Genomic DNA, 22073 nt, shown 5'->3' with positions numbered 1-22073 from the left:
TAGTTCTGTTTGTGACCTTGTGTTGTCACCATTAAGACATAATGAAGAGCATTTCCAAAATGCACTTTTCAAAACTTCAGGTTTGATGGCAATTTTTAATTTCTAAAGCTAGTAGTTACAGAAATTGGAAGCTAGGTGTCACCAAATTATTTTAACATTGGAAACACTGAATAATTTTGACACATTTTTTAAAGACGTGTGCATAGGAAATTTCCCAAATGGATATGTTCTAATGTGATGCATGTATGCAGAATGTTTTTATAGAACAGAACACTTATGCTAAATATGTTGTTTTATTTTCAAAAGTTATACATCATAAACTATAATTTGGGGTATCTTATAAACAATTTGAGTTATATATAAGTGAAAATCTAATTTCATAATAATTTATACAAATTAAGCCTTTCACTCTTTCCCTAACTAGTGAAGGAGAATGGAATCATTGCACCTTAATAAATGGAAAAAGAAGAGTCCAATTTCGGGCCCTTCCATGCTGCTGCTCCTGAACCTGTCCCACTGCGCCGCCGGCCAGATGGCTCACAAGCAAATATACTATTCGGACAAGTACTTCGATGAACATTACAAGTACCGGCATGTCATGTTGCCCAGAGAACTTTCCAAACAAGTACCCAAAACCCATCTAATGTCCGAAGAGAAGTGGAGGAGACTTGGTGTTCAACAAAGTCTAGGCTGGGTACATTATATGATTCATGAGCCAGAACTACATATTCTTCTCTTTAGACGACCGCTTCCAAAAGAACAAGAAAAATGAAGATTATATAGGGATGTTCAATTAAATCTTCAAGTTTAATGTTTATGTGTATATATGGTGTAGTATTCAGTGAATACTTGAAAAATGTACAAATCTTCCATCCACACCTGTGCATGAGCTGTATTCTCCACAGCAACAAAGCTCAGTTAAATGTAACTGCAATAGATTACTAGAAGGTGTTTCAGACATAATTTCCTTAGTTTTTTTGAGTATAAGTAAATTGCCTGTTGGATTTTTAACTTGTTACTTTTGTTTATAATAAAGTTTCTGTGTTTCATTTGTGGGGGAAAAAAAGAGTCCAATTTCTAAATGGAAAAGCTACAGCTAAGGAATAAAATAATCAAGTTGAAGAGTGTATTACATACATTAAGGATTATGTATTTGATTGTGTGTATATTTGTGGGAGGGGGGTTAAGTTTGCCCCTTTAAAAAATGGTATTAACTCTGGTAAAGTGAAGATCAAGGCTGGACTCGTTCGATCTCATTGACCACACTTGAGTTTCATCCAACTTTTGAAGGAGAGATCTCCATAATGAATTGATCTCCAGAGAACTTTTCAATGTTGAGAAATAATTTAGGAGAACATAAAGGGCTATACACTTCCGTTCACATAGCTTCAGAAAAACTAATGTATCTTCCCTAATCCTCCGCTATAATTCCCTTTTCTGAAAAATCTGAGGCGAGAATATGTACTTAGAGTTGAAAAATAGGAATCTGAGACTTCTGGGAAGATGGCAGACCAGGGGAACCGCATACTCTGAGAGTTCTTTCGAACAAGGCGGGTTTGGTGTCCAGGTAGCCGAGTGGTAGGAGTCTAGTGAGTGAAATATCCCCCCGGGAGAGCACCCCATGCATTTGTCCTGAGCCGGGGTCTCGGTGATCCAGGGCTCGATTCGTGGGACATCTCGAGTCACTAAGCTCCCACCACCGCAGCTACAACTAGCTATAGCCCCACTCCATCCCCAGACCGGGACCCCATGCCCAGTCGCTTGCCTGCTCTGCCGAGACACGTGCAGTGGGGGAGGGACCCTGTACAGCAGCTGCCCACTTGCGGGACCCCATTAGGAGAGAAGCTTCCCTTTCCCGCGGTTCCCCTCTCCCCACATGGCAGCGATCTGCCCTTGGGCCTGCGTCCCTCCCTCCATTCATCCAAAGCCTGGGTAACTGATCTGCAGGCTACCAGGGATTTCCTGGGCGACCCCCACGGGGGACCATCCACCCCCATTGCTGCCTGGGACCTCTCCACCGGCACCCCATTTGCCCGGCCACCTGCCCGTCAGCCTAGCTCCCACTCCGCTCCGGCCTGGGAAGCCGGAGCCGCGCACTTCCCCCCATGTCTACCCAAAACACTGTGTTTCCACCGGAGCCACTTCAGCCTGGACTGCATGCAGCCCCGTGCCTGTGGCCCAGAGCGCTAAAACTGCCGGCTGCGGGGCACCCCTTCCAGCACTGACAGTGCCAGGCAGAACAGTGGGCACTCCTGCCTATTGGGAGCAGAAGCGACAGGGGTTTGCGTCCCTGCTGCTGGAGCAAGAGGAGGAGAGAATTGAGCAACATCTTCCAAAAGCTGAAAGAAAAAAAAAAAACGCCTCCCCCAGAATCCTGTACCCTGCCAAGTTATCTATTAAGATAGATGGTGAGATAAGGGTTTTCCAGGACAAGGAAAGACTCAAAGAATATGCTGCAAGACACCTAACCCTGCGGAAGATACTCGCTGACTCACTATGGCCAGAGGATCAATCTCCACAAAGAACTAACAGGAGACCACCATATAGCCCATCTCCATCTAGAAGCCAACATGCCAGCAACAATGACCAGGACAAGAGGATCTCAGATGGAAAAGAAGACAACATAGAAAATCTCCCTCAAACACAGCACACTAATATGAGGTGAGATAGGCAAACACCCAAAACACAAAACAGGGTATGACAACTATGAAGCCACAGATGATAATAACTCTGAATTCCAATGGACTCAATTTGTACATTAAAAGAAAAATGCTGGACGCCTGGCTCAGAAAACATAATCCATCAATCTGTTGCCTGCAAGAGACACATCTTAAGTGCACAGACAAGGATATGCTAAGAATAAAGGGTTGGCAGAAAGTTTACCAATCAAATTGTAACAGCAGGGGTGGCTATCTTAATCTCCGACAAAATGGACTTCAAGATTCAAACCATAAAAAGAGACAAAGAGGGACACTACATAATACTCAAAGGTTCAGTAAACCAAGAAGTACTTAGCATATTGAATATCTATGCTCCCAGTAACGGTGTGACGAATTTCGTCAAACTATTAAAAAGATGAAAAAAGAAATCACGGACTCAACAATCATAGTAGGTGACTTTAACACTCCACTATCACAGAAAGACAGATCACTGGGACAGAAGCTCTGCAAAGAGGCCATAGAGGTAAACAATGTAATTAGGCAACAGGGCCTGATAAGACATTTATAGAGCTTTCCATCCAAATGCAAAGGATTTCACATTCTTCTCAAGTCCAAATGTGTGCATAAGTAAGTGTGGTGAAGAAGGCTGATGGTACCCGGCTATCGAGAACTGTAGCGTCTGGGGTCTTAAAGGCTTGAATGTAAACAAGCTGCCATCTAGCCCAGAAGCAACAAATCCCACATGGAAGGAGCACACCATGTGTGATCATGAAGGGCCGAGGGGACCAGGTTTCAAGCACCAAAGGCTTGAAAAATCATATCATCGTGAATGAAGGAAGTGCCATGCCATTTTCCATAGTAGTTTTACCATTTCACAATCCCAATAGATAAGGAGTCCAATCTCCCAGCACCTGCTGTTTTCCGGTATATCAGTGCTATTTGTGCAGGAATGAAATGACATCTAATTGTAGTTTTGATTTGCATCTTTGGCCCCACGGCGAGATGGGACATCCTGCACTGACCCATGGACCTACACGGGACAGCACCAGAGACACAGTGTGGGATGTGCGGCTGAGCTGACCCCACCACACTGAGGCAAAACACTGGGGGTGTGCAATGGAGCAGCAGGGGAAGCAGAGCAAGGAGGTCCTGAGGGAGTATAAAGGATGGACTTTGGGGCTAGGATGTGGCACCCCATCAGACTCATCCATAAAACACTCCTAAAGGTCAACAAACAGATCTTGAACTACTAACAGGCTTTTTTCCCCGTCTTGTTTTTTCTTTCTTTCTCTTCTTTTAAATTGGTTCTCTGCCTCCTCCAGTTGATTGGCGAAGTCTGTGAGTTTGCCACTGGTGTTTGTTATCTTATCTCTAAGCTCTTGTATTTCTCTTTGGTGTATGGTCTTTATCTCCTCTATGCTTTCATCCTTTTTCTGTATTGTTTCCCTCATATCCTGTATGACTCCAAGCAGCATTCTGAAAATTTCTTTCTGTGGCAGATCAATGTCTGTTTCTTCTTCTTTTTTTTTTTGTGTGTGTGTTTCCAAGGCTCTCGTGCTTTTTTTTTTTTTCCTGTCAATTTTTTTCTTTTTCTTTTTTAACATTTTATTAGGGGCTCATACCACTGTTATCCCAATCCATACACACATCAATTGTGTAAAGCACATTTGTACATCGTTTCTCAAAACATTTTCTCTCCATTTAAACCCCCGACATTAGGTCCTCATTTTTTCCCTCCCTCCCCGCTCCCCCGATGTCTGTTTCTTCTATGCACATCATTAGGTTCAGGACATCTTCCCACATTGCTTACACATTCACTGATTCAGCTTTCCTCCTGCAGTCAGTGCATTTTGTGAGATGGAGGAGGACTTTGTGGATTAGTGTTGGACATATGGGTTAATGTTGGACTTGTGGGCTTGGGCAGCACTGGGTTGAGATGTTTTCTTGATGTGCACTTAACCTTTATATAAAACTCTCTCATACATGAGTTTCTATGGATTTGTTTCTCTAAAGTACCCAGACTAACACAATCAGTTTTCTTCAACACATTTGCTTGTGCACCCATTTTGTCTTCAGTGGTCCAGCCAGGAGGGTGATCATCACAGATTGCCAGGTTGTTAGAACAAAGTGCTCTTGCATTGAGGCAGGGCTTGAGCTGAGGCCCAAAGTTAATCTACCATCTAAATATATTGCCATATAAATATATGTACATACAAAAATAGATGTACATACACCAATACCTCTTTTTATGAATTAATATATTTACATATGTACACACCTATATTTATACCTCTATCCATAGCTTTGCTTCCTAGATCTTTCCTCTGTTTCCTTTTCCCTTCCACCTGAACAAACATCATGCTCGCCCTTTCTGCTTCTTCGTAATTCATTGCAGGTAGATTGCTGTTGCTCAAACACCCCCAGGACCTCTATGTCCTCCTCATTGTTGATTTTAATTCCCTAGATTTTCCCCTGTCTATGGAGTTGTTTTCTCACCGCTCCCTTCATGAAAATTCTCCTCTTGTCAAGTCCCCCCAGAACCATCGGTCTCATTACTTTCTCCTCAAGCTTGCATCCCATGCCTATCTTATATAGGTAGGCAAACCAACAATAATGGAGACAAAACAAAAAGGAAACAAAATATTGAATGAAGAGAGAGGGGAGAATAACTAGCAAAGAGAAGAACAACAAAAGCATATATAATTCCAAGTCTGTCTGCTGACCATTATGACTATCTCCCCACTGGTCCTGGGGTATTCCGGGAAGGACCCTTCCTAGCCTGAAGTCTATTTTGGGGGCTCCTCAGGGGCTTTGTGGTTTGACTTAGCTCCCATTGCTGATCAGTTATGTTCCAAGAAGATCAGTTATCTTCTTGGTTCTCCCCGCTGTAGTGGATTCAGAGTGGACTAAGTGCCCTTTGTCCCCAGGGCTTGGTGTGCCAATATGGGGGTCTAGACTATCCCTCTCTATTTTTTCTTCTTGGATTGTTTCCATGTAGGCATGGTATGCTGGCCCCTCTCCCCAACCTGTAGGTCTAGTGTTGTCCTCTGTGGCACATACTTCTAGGGAGGAGGTCAGTATGACTCTGATTCATGCTGGCTCTGGAGCCTGCTTTCTCTGTTCATGAGTTGCTCCAAGTGGTTATGCCCTCAAGATTGGGTGAGCTGTGGTGGGGTCTGCATGCACAATTCCAATTCTGTGGAGACATAACCAATACTCTCCCACTGGGTGGGTTAGTGCCCTCTCCCACAGTGCGATCATCTTCCTCTTTCCCCCCCCCCCACCTTTTTTCTCTCTCCTTTACCCCTCTTTGTGTTGGAATAACATGTACAACCTTGCCTTTGGTCTGCTCCCACCCAACTGCCTGTACCTCAATCCGTATAGTGTGAGATAGGTGGTTTTTCTTCTATACCTACTGTGTGGATTATACTTACCTCCATGGACTCATGTTGTACTTGTTCTTTTGTAATTGGCTAACTTCCTTGTGATTGGAGCATAATTTCCTCCAACTCATCCCATGAGACAATGTGCATCATGTGATCATCATTGCTTTTTAGTGATGCATAATACTCCATTGTGTGTATGTGCCAGAGTTTTCTAATCCACTCATCTATTGATTGAAATTTAGGTTGTCTCCATTCTTTGTGATTGTGAATTGTACCGCAATAAACATTGGAGTGCAGACAACTGGTCATAGTCTATTTCTTATCTCTTCTGGGTGTATGCCCAACAGTGTGATAGCTGGGTCATAAGGTAGCTCAATTTCCATTTGCTTTAAATATTGCCAGACTGTTTTCCACAGACACTACATTTCTATGGGCCCACCAGCAGTGGAGGAGAGTTCCTATCTCACCACATCCTCTCCAACATTTGTTGCTCCCTCATTTTATTTGGGCTACCCTTGGGGTATTAGGTGGTATCTCATGGTTGTTTTAATTTGCATTTATCTGATGGCTAATTACCGGGAGTATTTTCTGTTTATTGGCCATTCAGGTCTTCTCCCTAGTGAAACTTCTGTTCAGGTCTTTTGCCCACTTCCTCAGGGGGCTTACGGTTTTCTTATTTTTTGCAGGATAGGAGGGTATTGTAAATTTTAGTAATAAGCCCTTTGTTGTGCCATTGCTAAAAATCCTCTCCCAGCCTGTGGGCTCTCTTGTTACTCTCTTGGTGAAGTCTTTCAACACACAGGTATTTTATCCTTAGTATATCCCACTTGTCCATTTCAGCTTCACCTGTGTGTGTACCCTTCCCTTTTATAGTTAGCTTATGTATTCCCTGTGCCAAGGTTCTTAGTTATGTTCCAATTCCTTTGTTGATGGTTCTGATAGTGTGGGGTTTTATGTCTAGGTCTGTGATCCACCTTGAGTTTGTTCTTGTGAATGGGGTTAGGTTAGAATCCTGTTTCATTTTTCTACAGGTGGATATCCATTTTTTCCAGCACCGTTTGTTAAAGAGAGTATTCACCTCTTACTTGATGTGTTTGGCCCTTTGTCAAATATCAGTTGTCTATGGACTGCTGGTTTTATTTCGGGGTTTTCTGTTCTTCTCCATTGGTCGGATTATCTGTCATCATTCCAGTACCACAGTTTTGACTGCTGTGGCTGTGTAAAGCAAGCCCTCCAACTTTGTCTATCTTCTTGAGGAGTTCTCTGCTAATTCTGGGCTTCTTCCCTCTCCATATGAAATTGGCGGTCAGATTTTCCAATTCTTTGAAGGAGGTTCTTAGTATTTGTGTGGGATAGCATCAAACTTATATAGTGCCTTGAGTAAGATTTACATCTCTCCTATATTGAGTCTTCTGATACAGGAACATGGGATATTCTTCCATTTGTAAAGGTCGCTTTGGCTTCCTGTAGTAGGGTCCTGTAGTTTTCCTTTAATACGTCTTTTTTTTTGGTCAAATATATCTTGATATTTCATTTTGTTCTTGGCTGTTGTGAAGGGTACTGCCTTCTTGATCTCCTCTTCCATGGTCTTGTCTGACATATAGCAAAGCAATAAACTTCCGTTTGTTGATCTTGTATCCTGGCACTCTGCCATATTCCTCTATCACTATCAGTACTCATGTAGTGGAGCTTTAGGGATCTTCAACGTATAGAATCATGCCATCTACAAGTAGTGATAATTTCACCTCCTCCTCTCCTAGGTGGATAACTTTAATGTCCTTCCGCTGCCTTATGTTGTTAGCTAGGACCTCCAGTAAAATGTTGAATAGAAGTGGAGACAAGGTGCATCTATGTCTGGTCCCCTTTTTCAATGGGATTGTTGTTGTCTTTTCTCCATTGACTATGATGTTGACTGTTAGCTTTTTGAAGATAGCTTGTATTAACTTGAGAAATATTCCTTTCATTCCTATCTTCTTGAGTGTCTTAATTAGGAATGTGTGTTGGATGTTGTCACATACTTTTGCTGCATCTTATGTGTCTATCGATATTATCATGTGATACTTATCCTTTTTCTAATCAATGTGGCAAATAATGTTGATGGACTTTTTTATATTGCACCATTCCTGCATTCCCTGGAATGAATCCCACCTGGTCATGATGAATGATATGTTTTATATACTTTGGTATTCTATTGGCCAATATTTTGTTGAAGATTTTTACATCTATGTTCATTAGAGATAATGCTCTGTAATTCTCTATTCCTCTGGGATTCTTGCCAAGTTTGGGTATCAAACTTATACCGGCTGTGTAGAATGGGTTTGGGAGCTTGCCATCTTTTTCTATTCTCTGGAATAACTTGTGGAGAATCACACTCCCCTATTCCCTGAATGCTTGGTAGAATTCTCCTATGAAGACAATCTGGTCTGGAAGCTCTATGTATTGGTAGTTTCTTAATAACCATATCTATATCTTTTGTTTTGGGTCTGTTGAGGTACTTGACCTCTATCTGGGATAATTTAGGGAGGGACTGTTTTTCCAAGTGTTTTCCCATGTATTCCACGTTGTTGCATTCATTAAAATAGACTTTCATTGTACTTTGTGATTATCCTTTTATCTCATTGGGGTCCATTGTATTCTGACCAGTTTCATCCTTCATTTTAGCTAATGATGTTTGCTCCTTCATTTTCTTGGTTAGGTTTGCCAGTCACGTCAATTCTGTTGATCTTTCCAAAGAACAAGCTTTTTTGCTGCTTTGATTTTTTGCGATTGTTCTCTCGTCTTCCCACACATTTAACTCTGTATTGCATATTATTATTTCTTGTATTTTCCTATTGCAAGGGTTGTTCTGTGGATTCTGTTCCTAGTTTCTGATGGTTTTGTGATAACATATGAGTCATAAGTCTGTCTTCCTTTTTCATATGTGCATTAATCACTATCACACTTCCTTTAATAACTGCTTTTGGTGTATCCCATAGGTTTTGGTACGTTGTATTCTCATTCTCATTAGTTTCTAGATACTTCCTAATTTCCTCTCTAATCTGGGCCAGTACCCATTCATGTTGCAGAAGATCATTATTCATCCTCCAATTGTTTGCCCTTGTTTTACTGGTTGTCCTTTAACTGATCTCCAGCTTTATAGCATGGTGGTCTGAGAGGGATGTCTGAGTAATCTCTATGTGTTTGAATTATGTCCCAGCATGTGGGGTATTTTTGAAAATGAGCCATGTGCCCTTAAAAAGAATTTGAATTTGTTTGCACTTGGATGGAAAGTTCTATAAATGTCTATCAGGTCCAGTCACCTAATTTTAGTATTTAGCTCTGTAGCCTCCTTGCTGAGCTTCTTTCCCAGTGATCTATCTCTGATATTGGTGTATTTAAAGTCTCCTACTATGACTGTTGAATCTTTGATTTTTTTTTTCATCTTTTGAAAAGTTTAACAAATTTTGGGGGTCTCTCATTAGGTGTGTATATATTTATTATGCTCACTAGTTCCTGGTCTACTGATCCTTTGAGCATTATATAGTTGCCCTCCATGTCTCTTATGGTTTGTACCTTGAGGTCAATTTTGTTGGAGATTAGGATTGCAACCCATGCTTTTTTTAAATCTATTTTTGTCTGAGAGCTTAAGATGTGTCTCTTGCAGACAACAGATTTTTTTTTTTAACATTTTATTAGTGGCTCATACAACTGTTATCCCAATCCATACACACATCAATTGTGTAAAGCGCATTTGTACATCGTTTCTCAAAACATTTTCTCTCCATTTAAACCCCCGACATTAGGTCCTCATTTTTCCCCTCCCTCCCCGCTCCCCCCTCCTGCATGAGCCCTTGATAGTTTATAAATGGGTATTTTGTCATATCTTGCCCTGTTCGACGTCTCCCTTCATCCACTTTTCGGTTGTCTGTCCCCCAGGGAGGAGGTCACACACAGTTCCATGTAATCGGTTCCCTCTTTCCTACCCATTCTCCCTTTACCCTCCCTGTTTTGCCACTCACACCACTGGTCCTATAGGGCTCATCCGTCCTGGATTCCCTGTATTTTCAGTGCCTATCTGTACCAGTGTACCTCCTCTGGTCCAGCCAGTCTTGCAAGATCGAATTCGAGTCATGGTAGTGGGAGCGGGGAGGAAACATTTAGGAACTAGAGGAAAGTTGTATTTCTCATCATTGTTACATCGCACCCTGACTGGCTCATCTCCTCCCCGAGACCCCTCTGCAAGAGGATCTCCAGTGGCCTACTAATGGGCTTTGGATCTCCACTCTGCACTCCCCGCATCATTCACTAGTAAGATTTTTTGTTCTGATGATGCATTACACCTGATCCCTTCGACACCTCGTGGTTTCATAGGCTGGTGTGCTTCTTCCATGTGGGCTTTGTTGCTTCTGAGCTTGATGGCCGCTTAATTACCTTCAAGCCTTTACGACCCCAGACGCTATACTTTTAGATAGCCGGGCACCATCAGCTTTCTTCGCCACATTTGCTTATGCACCCATTTGGCAGACAACAGATTAATGGGTTATGTTTTCTGAGTCAGTCTGCTAACCTTTGTCTCTCAATGGGTGAATTGGGGCTGTTGACATTCAGAGTTATTATCACTATCTGTGGACTCATTGCAGTCAGCTCGTACTTTTTTGTTGGATGTTTTCCTATCTTCCTTCATATCAGTGTGCTGTGTTTGTGTGGGGTGCTTCATTCTTGCCTACTTTTCCCTCTGAGGCACTGTTATCTAGGTAATTGTTTTCAGCGTGTTTACTTCTGAGGGGAGTGATGCTATATGGCAGTTTCCTGCTTGTGCTTGGTGGATGTTGGCCTTCTGACCATAGTGAGTTGGCAAGGATTTTCTACAGGGATGGGTGTCTTATGGCATATTCTTTTGAGTTTTTCCTTGTCCTGGAAGACTCTCACCTCGCCATCTATCTTAATAGTTTGGAAGGGTAGACAATTCTTGGGTTGGCGTTTTTCCTTTAGCTTTTGGAAAATGTTATTCCACTTTCTCCTCCTCCTAATGGTATTTGCTGATAGATCTGTTGATATTCTTAGCTGAGCATCATTGCAAGTAACCACCTTTTTTTCTCTTCCTGTTTTTAACATTTTCTCATTTACCACAAACTTGGATAATTTAACTATTGTGTGCCTTGGTGAGTTCTTCCTGGGGCTTAGTGTAATTGATGTCCTCTCTGCTTCCTGTATGAATGTCTGATTCTCATTCATTAAAGTGTGGAAGTTTGCTTCTAGAAATTGCCTCACTAATTTATCTGTTGAATTTGTGGTGTTTTGTTCTGGTAGACCAATTATTTGAATATTCTTACTCTTCATCACATCTGTCATTTTTCTCAGGTTTCCTTCTGCCTCTTTGATTATCTTGTTTGACTATCTTTCTCATTTTTTGGAGTCTACCTGATTGTCCTCGAGATCACTGGTATGATTCTCCATGTATTCTAGTTTGTTGGTGAGGTTTGTGATCTTCTGTTTTGCTTCTGTTAGCTTATCCATTAGTTTTTGCATTTCCCCTTGGTGTGTGGACTTCATCCCCTCTATCATGGACTTCATCTCCTCTATCATTGTGTCCTTCTTCTGCATTGCTTCCCTCATATCCTGTATTGCTCCAAGTCGTATTCTGAAGATTTCTTTTTGTTGTAGATCAATGTCTGGTTCTCCAATGAGCATCGTTAGGTTTACAACTTCCTTGCGTTTTGTTTTCTTGTTGAGGTATGTAGCTGTTTGGGTGTCATTTTGGAATAACTGGGCACCATGTTTCTGGGAGACAAAGGTGCCCTGAATCCTTTCTCTCTGTGACTGGTAAGAATGTTTTCAAGGACTACCTGTGGCCTACTATGGTGGTGGGTCAGACTGTTATGTAGGTAGGGTGGAGTGTCAACTCAGTGGCCAATGGCAGTGGGAGGGCTTGGAGTCTGGGCTGGGCAAGGGACTGTAGGTATTCCACTTGACAGTTGGGGGTGGGGAGCTGCAGTGAGGGTATGGGCCTGGTCTGGAATGTCTGGTCACAGTTTGCAGCCTTTTAAAGACACTCTGAAAAAAAAAAAAAAAAGACACTCTGAAGACCATTACAGGTTAAGCCAGTTTTGGGCTTGGGCTGTTGCTATGAGATCTGTCTCTTTCTATTTTTTTTACATTAACATCCAAGGCTGCGCACTGGAAATTAGAGTTCTGGCTATCCCGTTATGTTAATGATATTCTAATGGGCAGAGTTCTGGTGGCTTACATTCCATGTTACACAAAGGACCACAGCCTGGAAATGAGTGTTTTTATTGCTTTTTTTTTTTTACTACCACCACCACCACCACCCCGCCACCTTTTAATAATGGGCTTCTTGGGTACCCTGGTATAGAGACTATGCCATTTTGTCCCCCGTGGAAAGTGGGTTTGGGGCTGACTGGATCTGAAGTCACCCCCAGCTGCACTCCTGACTCTACCCTGCCAGCACTGCTGGTTGTGCTCTGAGGGAACTGCTTTTTGTCACAGGTAAATATTCCAGAGGCTCTTCAATTGCTGCGTATTACTGTCTATCTATTGTTACCCATGCTGGCAGGCATGGAGCTGGGGTAAGGTAGAAAGGCTATGGCTGATGTTGTTACTCCATTTCTGGCTGGGGAGGGGAATTGCAAAGCCCTAGACTGAAGGTGCAGGGTGGACAGCAGAAAGGGCAACTCCAGTGTGAGGTCTTGTGGCTAGTTCTCAGAGGCACTCCGTGAGCCTGGGATTATGACCACTTTTATATAGCAGCATGGAGAAATTACTGATCACTGCAGATCTCATATCTTGGGCTCAGGAAGGGTGGTGTACACTATCCTGCTGGACCTGGCGAGGGGTCAGTGGAGCACACAGGTAGATGCAGTGAACTTAAGAGCATTTCAGTGAGTTCTTAAATCGTTTAGTGAGTGAAAATCAAAGGGAGTGTATGAACCAGACCCTAGTACACTGAATCTATTTTTAGCACCCAGCCTTCTAGTATTGGCCTCCTTACCTCTCAACTTTCTGGTCTAACAGCGGGAGCACTGGGTGGGTGGTTCTACCTGGACACCATCTTCGCCTTCCTTTAATTTTTACAGCCCAGTCATTTAAAAAAATATATTTGTGAGTTTTATCATTTCTTCCAACTGTTTCTCTTCATCCTTTGATAATAGGTTTAACCCCTTTTGTAGAAGATATATTAATTTCTCCTGTAAACTTTTCCTGCTTCATTTCTTACCTGGTCTTACCTGGCTTATTTGTAGGTGGCTTTTCAGAGCTTAGTGGTCCTCCATTACCATTTTCATCAAACTCATGGAAAAAAACCTCCAGCTTTTTCTAGACTTCCATTGTCATGGTGCAGCTCATTTATTCTGACATCATATCATCGAGTGTTTATAAGTCCAGGCTGTACTTAAAAAATATTTGGTATCTGAGAAAGATGTGTGAATGGAGGAAGACTTTATATGTGGCTAATATAGAAACTAATACTGTCTATCAAGGGTTCAGGAGGGAAGGAGGATGGGGAAGGGATGGGAGAAAATTAGCTGATACCAAGGGCTCAAGTAGAAAGCAAATGTTTTGAGAATGATGATGGAGACAAATGTACAAATATGCTTGACACAATGGATGGATGGATGGATTGTGTTAAGAGTTGTACAAGCCCCAATAAAATAACTTTAAAAAAAATATTGTCGTGGTGTGTGTGTCCTAACTTTTCCATGCAACTTTATAATTCCAGAGGTCAGATAATGAGTACTGGAATAACAAGAATTCATTGAACAACCAATTCCATTTAATTAGCCCAATATTGAGGGTGGATGCTAAGCATTTTTCTAGACACAATGAGTATGGTGCCCATGGCAGTATATCAGCTACATCTACAGTGAAAACACACTGTAAAGGCTGCTTGCCTAGCCTCACCCTGCATCCTCTCATATGTATAGACATGTGCCACCACCAACCTACTTCCTCCAGAGCATTTTCATAACAGCTTTGAAAGGTGACTTCCACAAACATTGGAGACAAGTAGGGATCTGCAAGTAAATGGTTGGGTAACATGCATAGTAAATAGATGGGAGGATGAAGGGGGAGTATACCCATGAATATGTATAGGTTTAATAGAATGTAATACATTGGGTTCTTTGGTCAATAAAATATATTGAAAGAAATTTATATTAAGACAGCAACTCAAACAGTTGTAAAAGTAGAGCAGTCCAATCCAATTTAATTCCACAGGTCAGACGTCAAGCTGGAGGCTTTTCCTAACTCTCGTAGCTGCTACTTCAAGTACACAAAAAAACTGAACCCTCTGCCATCTAGTTGATTGTGATTCAGAGTGACCCTATGTAGTGTTTCTGAGGCTGTAAACCTTTATGGGAGCAGATAACTCTATTTGTCTCCTGTGGGATTGTTGGTGGGTATGAAGCACCAACTTGAGGTTAACAGTCCAATGCTTACCTGAGAATGCTATCTGATAAGGCAGGTATTCTCTCTCACTGCCATCGAATTGATGTCAATTCATGGCTACGCCACAGGACAGGATAGAACTACCAATCCATTGACAAACCTGATTGACTTTATCTTTTACCACCACCACCACTACTGTGGAAGATGTCTTGAGATAGCCTAGAGAGGAAGTACAGTTTACAAACTTGTAAAGAGAAGATTGAGACCTGGGCATGCCAGTATTGCAAGCTCTAAGAAAAGGAGGGGCCCACAGCTGACTTTAAGATGTGGTCTATGGAGTGAAGTCTTCGAAGTAAGCCAGGGATTTCAAAGAAAAGAGAGCCAGCTACCGCTGAGTCAAAATATAAAACGGTATGAAAGTCATCTTGGTCTTCAATCCACATAGAGCAATAGGACCAAAAATCCGATTGGGTGTAAGTTCAAAAATCTGATAAGGATCTGAGGACAGCAAATATCAAAGACTCTTGGAGAGGTTTGTCATGAGAGAGAACAGAGAAATGAGGTGGGGACTAGAGACACGTGTCGGGGGACAATAAGGTGTTTTGTGTTGATGATGATCATGTGTCCATTTTGTTTTAAGATGGATGTTGTAGATCGGTGCCTTTGAGTGCTGATGGGATTGAGTCACCAGAAGGAGGGAAAACGATGCAAGCATGTTCTTAAAACCAAGTGATAGCTTAGCTTCACGAATAAAAACCATCATCTTGAGTATTATGATCTTTTCAGAACCAGCCCTATGTGTTCAAATGACCCCAGCATCTTGATATCTTAGACAGGAACATCAGGGAGGAAGCAAGTGTGTACTCCCAGGGGAGCAACTCAGAACAGGAGGGTGAGCATGGCTGCACACCTCAAGCAAGATGTCATCAACCAGCGACTTGAGGTGCGTTCTGCTGTGTGCGGGCTTCCCTCAGAGACCGTGCAGGCTGGGTTGTAGACGATTGCAACAAAGCAAACACCACCATAAACAGAGCCACATGAGTATTTTGGTTTCCCCGGGCATAAGAAGTTATGCTTGCACTATAGCTGGGCAATAGCACAGTGACATTTTTCAGAACATCACGAGAATGATCAAAATGTGACAGAGAAATGAAGTAAGCGCATGCTGTTGGGAAAATGGCACCAACAGACTTGCTCAACACAGACAGTAAAGCCAAGCCAATTTAACGAGGTGTGCCTGCCTATTCTCAACAAAATAATAAAATTTAGCGGGGGAAACAAAATTGGGGGGGGCGGGGGGAGATGAACAATAAGAGTATGTTAGAGAAGACCAGTTGCCATACGTAAGATGTGTTGTTCTTGGGTGGAGCACAGAATAACGGCTCCCTTTTAGCAGGAAGCATGGACTAGCTCAGAGTTTCTTGTCCGCCTTTGGCCATGAGGTGGCAGTAGACGGCTTCATATGAACAAAACAACCATTCAAGGGTACTCGGGAAAATGGCTAGTGCTGTTGTACATTGCTTTTGAATACTTTCTTTGAAAGATAAAATGAGTGCTCCGAAGGACCACCCTGCTGCCCCCCCCCCCTCCTCCAGTCTCATCTTCACCAGCATATCTTTCCTGCCTAGTATGACTAGGTAGGTCCACAAGGTTTTCTGGTGATGGGATCAGGCTTTTTCAAGGGATCAGGCTCACCCCAGGGAAGAACACCAAGTGGTGAGGGAGAATAGTTCAGGCAATTATTTAAGTAGGTTTAACAGGGAAGATTTGCGAACCAGAGGGACTATGAGCAACAGGAACAATTTGGAAGAAACGGTGGAAACCCTCTGGGGATGTTCCATGTTGGGGTTGCTCTGAGTTGGAATTGACAGAAGAACCAAAAATTTGGTTTTGGGTTTATGACTAGATTACTTCTGATTGGTACAAATGGTTAATGTGCTCACCTGCTTACCAAAAGGTTTTAAGTTTGAGTCCTCCCAAAGGTGCCTCAACTTCTAAACTGAACCATTGAAAACTATGGAGCACAATTCTACTCTGACACACGTCACCATGAGTCAAAACAGATTTGATATCAAATGGCTACTAGATGGTTGGATTAGGACCCATCCTACTTCAGTATTACGGGCTGAGCTGAAATCCACAAGGTCTGCAGTTCAAAACCACTAGACAGTCTTTGCGAGAAAGTCGGAGTTTTCTACTTCTCTAAAACAGTTATAATCTGGGAAACTCACAGTTACAGTCTAGCCTGCTCTATAGGGTTGCTATGAGTCAGCATCGACTTGATGGCAATAAGTTTGGTTTTGGATTGAGTACTTCAGTATCACCACGTTAACTGATAATCTGCTAGGAACCCTATTTCTAAACAGGGTCACATTCACAGATATAGTGGTTAAGACTTCAAGCTATCTTTTGGAGAGAAACAATTTGATCTTCTAGTGCCAGGTTAAAAAAAGTCCACATTCAGTGGGAGCTAAGAGGAACTCCTCTGCTCCTTCCCTAAGAAGACGTTGACACTGAGTTCTAACATTTTTTTAAATTCCTAATATAGAGTATTAATTGAGCTCATGGGGGCACATGTGGTGAATAAATCAAATATGCCCCTTTTCCTTCTCAATTCTATTCTAACACTAGCCATCCATGGAGCACTGCTTTTTCTGACCACCCAGAATTGTCAGATGTCACAAATTAAAAGGACACTGTCCTCCAGATTGCCAAGTAGGCTGCTGGCCAGCATCAAGGGCTTTCAAGACATCCTTACTTCTGCCCTGATGGCTCTCACTACTTCTTTGGGTTCAATCACTCACTTCCATGACTCACAGAATACCTAGAAAGTGCTACACCAGCCTGTGTGATCACAAGGTGCTGAAGGGATCAGTTATCAGGCTGTATAAGCAAATGTGGTGAAAAAGCTGATGGTGCTCGGCTATCAAAAGATATACCATCTGGGGTCATAAAGGCTTGAAGGTAAACAAGCGGCCATCTAGTTCAGAAGCAACAAAGCCCACTTGTTAGAAGCACATCAGCCTGTGTGATTACCAGGTGTCAAAGGAATCAGGTATAAGGCATCATCAGAACAAAAAATCATATAGTCAATGAGGGGGTAGTACGGAGTGGAGACCCAAAGCCCATTTGTAGGCTACTGGACATCCCCTTACAGAAGGGTCTCGGGGAGGAGACGAGCCAGTCAGGGTGTGATGTAGCAACGATGAAACATACAACTTTCCTCTAGTTCCTAAATGCTTCCCCCTCCCCCACTATCATGACCCCAATTCTACCTTACAAATATGGCTAGACCAGATAGGAACTCGAAACACAGGGAATCCAGGGTGGATGATCCCTTCAGGACCAGTGGTGTGAGTGGCGATACTGGGAGGATGGAAGGAGGGTGGGCTGGAAAGGGGAAATGATTACAAGGATCTACATGTGAACTCCTCCCTGGGGGACACACAACAGAAGAGTGGGTGAGGGGAGACGTCAGACAGGGCAAGATATGACAAAATAATAATTTATAAATTATCAAGGGTTCATGGGGGGGGGAGGGAGGGGGGGGATGAGGAGCTGATGCCAGGGGCTTAAGTGGAGAGCAAATATTTTGAGAATGATGAGGACAATGAATGTGCAATGTGCTTTAGACAATTGATGTATGTATCGATTGTGATAAGAGTTGCAGGAGCCCCTAATAAAACGATTATAAAAAAAGTGCTATACTTAATATTATACCTCTTTAATGTTAAACATGATACAAATTAAGAGATATATAGAATAAGTTCTGGGAAGGTTCCCAATGCTGAACTCGAAGTGTCCCAAGAAATATGTTGCTTTCTCATGAGCTTTAATATCATTCGCCAACCAGGAAGTCAATGAAGATTCCATATCCATGCCTTTATGAAGTAGCCACGATTGACTGGAACAGCCCTCCTCCATCCTTAGAGATCAGCTGATAGCAAGTTACCATCATGGTCTTTCTAAGCAACAGCAAAAAGTCCCAAGTATGAGACTGTTCTTTATTCGACGCTGTCAAGCTGGCTCCAACTGATAGCTGCCCTACATACAAAAGAATGAAATACTAGGTCCTGCGTCATCCTTACAGTTGTTATATTTGAGCCTATTGTTGCGATCGTGTCAATCCATTTTTTTCACTGACCTTCTCCTAAGTATGATGTTCTTTTCTAGGGACTAGTCTAGAGGTCTAGATTTAAAAAACACCTCAATTAGTCAGGAAATTCCAAGGGTGTAGTTATCTTTCAGGAATCAAGGACAGAGTCCAAATTAATTGAGGTAAAGCAATTATTGACCCCATAGCATGGTTCATTAATAAAAGATTGAGTAAAAACTAACAAGAGGAGGAAACTGCATTTCTCAAAGGATATTTTATGTCTCAAGATCATCCTGAGAGGCATGGAGTAACCATTTCTCAATAGTAATTTCAAATTCGAACTCTGCAAGTAAAATCTCCTACTTGGCCACATTTCCATTCAACTTGAACACAGTCTGACATGGATTTTTCATTTCTAGAACAATTCACAGCAACATACAAGCCACCACAGCATGACAAACTGGCAAGGGATACAAACTGATACAAGAGATGTATAGAATGAATTCTGGGAGCATTCCCAATGCTGAGCTTAACGTGTCCCAAGAGATGTGTTACTCTCCCATGTGTGTCATTATCTTTCACCAACCAGGAAGTCAATGACACATCCATGTCCATGCCTTTTGTGGTAGTTAACCTAATCTGGTGTCAATTTAAGGATTAAGAGTGTAGGGGTAGAGTCTAGTCTGTCAATCCGGAGATAGCCAATGAGACCTCTGTGTGGGCATGGCCTTCTCCTGAGAATTCTGGGAACTGCTGATTTTCCTCCTTGGAGACGGAAGACACTCTCTCTATGGTCACTCCCTGCAAGATATCCCAGAGAATCCACATGGACCTACCCTGATACAGCCAGAACCCTGGACCTGGAGAGGCCATGTGGAGACCCCTGCCAGCACTGAGATGCTTACAATGCCACTAGATCTACAAGACTTCCCACCCACTGGCCTGTGATTTTCCTGCATTCGGCATCACTGCATGTGTTTCGTGAGTCTGAAGAGGATTTTATAGATTGGTGTCAGACATATGGGCTAATATCGGGCTTAGAGACTTGATCTGGACTAGGCTGGGATGTTTCCTCAATGTTCAATTGCTCTTGTATATAAACCTCTTCCTTATACACATATGAACCTTCCTGGATTTGTTTCTCTGGTCTACCTGGACGAACACACTTTTACAATGTCGTCATGATTGTGTGTTGCTGTCATGCTGGAAGCTCTATCACTGAAATTGCAAATGCCAGCAGAGTCACCCAAAGTGACTAAGTGTCAGCAGAGCTTCCAGACTAAGGGCAGACCATGAGGAAGGAATCTGCTACTGAAGACCCTACACATAGCTTGGAAACAATGTCAGATCCCAAAGGCCTAATGAATGGAAGCAGAGCATTGTCGAAGGTGGTGCTGGAGGATGGGCCCCTCGGGTCACAAGACACGCAGACTGTGACTGAGGAGCAGCTGCTTTCTCAAAGTAGAATCAACCACGGTGATGTGATGGAGCAAAGCCTGGGGAGGTTAAGACCTCCAGGATCTTCATGTGCTGATGAGGCACAACTCAAGCTAAGAAGAGGCAGCTGCAACAATCTGCTACTAATCAGAATTTGGAATGTACACAGGGTGAATCTAGGAAATTTGGAAGTTGTCAAAAATGAAGTAGAATGCATAAAGATCAATAACCAAGGAATCCGTGAGCCCAAAAGGAACTGGGATTGGCCTTTTAGAATCAGAAAATCATGATTTACTATGCCAGGACTGATACAATCAAGAGGAATGATGTTGCATTCATAGTCAAAAAGGATATTATTAAGACCTGTTTTGAAGTACAATGCAGTCTGTTATATGATTATACTTATCTGCCTTCAAGGAAATCCAATCAATACAACTATTATTCAAATTTATTCAGCAACCACAAAAGCTAGTGAAACTGAAGCATTCTACCAACGTCTTCTGTCCGAAACTGGTCAAACATGCAATCAAGATGCATTAATAGTTTTTGGTCATTGGAATACAAAAATTGGAGGCAAAGAGGAAAGAATAGTAGTTGGAAAATATGGTCTTGGTGATAGAAACAAAGGTGGAGACCGCATGGTAGAATTTTGTAAGATTAACTTGTTCATAGCAAATACCTAAGTCCACAGAAGCCAAAACATGACCTTGAGTCTATCCCACCTGAATTTTGAGAACCTCTCGAGAACAGATTTGCTGCAGGGAATACTCATGACAGAAGACCTGATGACCTGGGAGAGGACATCAAGAACATCCTACGTAAAGAAAGCAAAAGGTCATTGCATATACAGAAATGACCAAAGTGGATGTCAAAAGAGACACTGAACCTAGCTCTTAATCATAGAGCAGCTAAAGCAAGTGGAACAAATAATGAAGTCAAAGAACTGAAGAGAAAATTTCAAAGGACAGCTTGAGAAGGCAAAGTAAAATACTACAAGGAATGTGCACAGCCCTGAATTTAGAAACCAAAAAGAACACCCTCAGCATTTCTAAAACTGAACGAATTCAAGAAAATAAATTCAAGCATCACGTTGCAATATTGAAAGAGTCTATGGGCAAGAGGTTGAATGATGCAGGAAGCATCAAAAGAAAATGGGCTGCCGGGGACAACACTGGAGACACAGTGCGGAACTGTGCACTACCTGACCCCATCACAAGGGCATGCAATAGAGCAGCAAGGGGAGCAGTGATGAACTCCCCGGGGAATACCAAAAATAGACTTTGGAGACATAGTGTGTGGCACCCCATGAGACTCGACTGGAAAACTCGTAAAGGCCAACAAACTATTGAACTATTTATAGGCCTTCCCATTTCATCAGTGGCTTTTTGTTGTTGTTGTTATTGTTTTGTTGGTTTTGACTTTGTTGTTTCATTTGGCTTTGCGTTTACTAATGTATCTACATGTCTATCTAGATAAGATAGGCGGGATGAATAATTTGGAGATGAAAAGAACAGGACCAATGGTTCCTGGGGGATAAGGAAGAAGGGGAGAGGGGCGAAGAGAAAAGGGGGAGGGGGAAAACCAGCCCAGGGACAAGGGAACAAGTGAACTAAAATCAATGGAGAGTAGGGTATAGGATGCCGAGTGGGGCTTAATCAAAGGCAATGTAGCAGCGAGGAATTACTAAACCCGAATGAAGGCCGAACATGATGGTGGGACAAAAGGAAAGTAAAAGGAAATATAGGTAAGAACCAGGAGGCAAAGGACATTTATAGAGGTCTAAATACAGGCACACACACATGTAAATATATATATATAAGAGGGGAATAGAACTATGTACTCATATCTAAATGTTAATTAAGGTTGCAGATGGACATTGGGCCTCAACTCAAGTACGCCCTCAACAGAAGAACACTTTGTTCTAACAATCCGGCATTCTGTGACGCTCACCTACCTGACACTATTGCTTAAAACAAAATGGGTACATAAGTAAATGTGATGAAGAAAGCTGACGGTGCCCAGTTATCGAAAGATATAGCATCTGGGGTCTTAACGATAAACAAGTGGCCATCTAGCTGAGAAGCAACAAAGCCCACATGGAAGAAGCACACC

The 22073-nt window shown here is 42.4% G+C and overlaps 1 protein-coding gene across 1 annotated transcript; it reads left to right on the top strand.

Moving 5' to 3' along the window:
- The first annotated feature begins 532 nt into the window (after window positions 1–532).
- LOC115870372 (cyclin-dependent kinases regulatory subunit 2-like) lies at window positions 533–772 on the top strand. Its single transcript, XM_045292276.1, has one exon. The coding sequence runs from the start codon at window positions 533–535 to the stop codon at window positions 770–772; it is 240 nt and encodes a 79-aa protein (XP_045148211.1).
- The last annotated feature ends 21301 nt before the right edge of the window (window positions 773–22073 follow it).

This window comes from Echinops telfairi, unplaced genomic scaffold, assembly GCF_000313985.2.
Source record: "Echinops telfairi isolate 266 unplaced genomic scaffold, ASM31398v2 ScPeMD7_655;HRSCAF=1070, whole genome shotgun sequence".
NCBI classification, from domain to species: domain Eukaryota; kingdom Metazoa; phylum Chordata; class Mammalia; order Afrosoricida; family Tenrecidae; genus Echinops; species Echinops telfairi.
Note: the sequence above shows the minus strand (reverse complement) of the source record. Positions and strands in the feature narration are given on the sequence as shown.

Coding starts and splice junctions, on each gene's coding strand:
- LOC115870372 (XM_045292276.1), top strand. CDS start 533: ATGGCTCACAAGCAAATATACTATTCGGACAAGTACTTCGATGAACAT.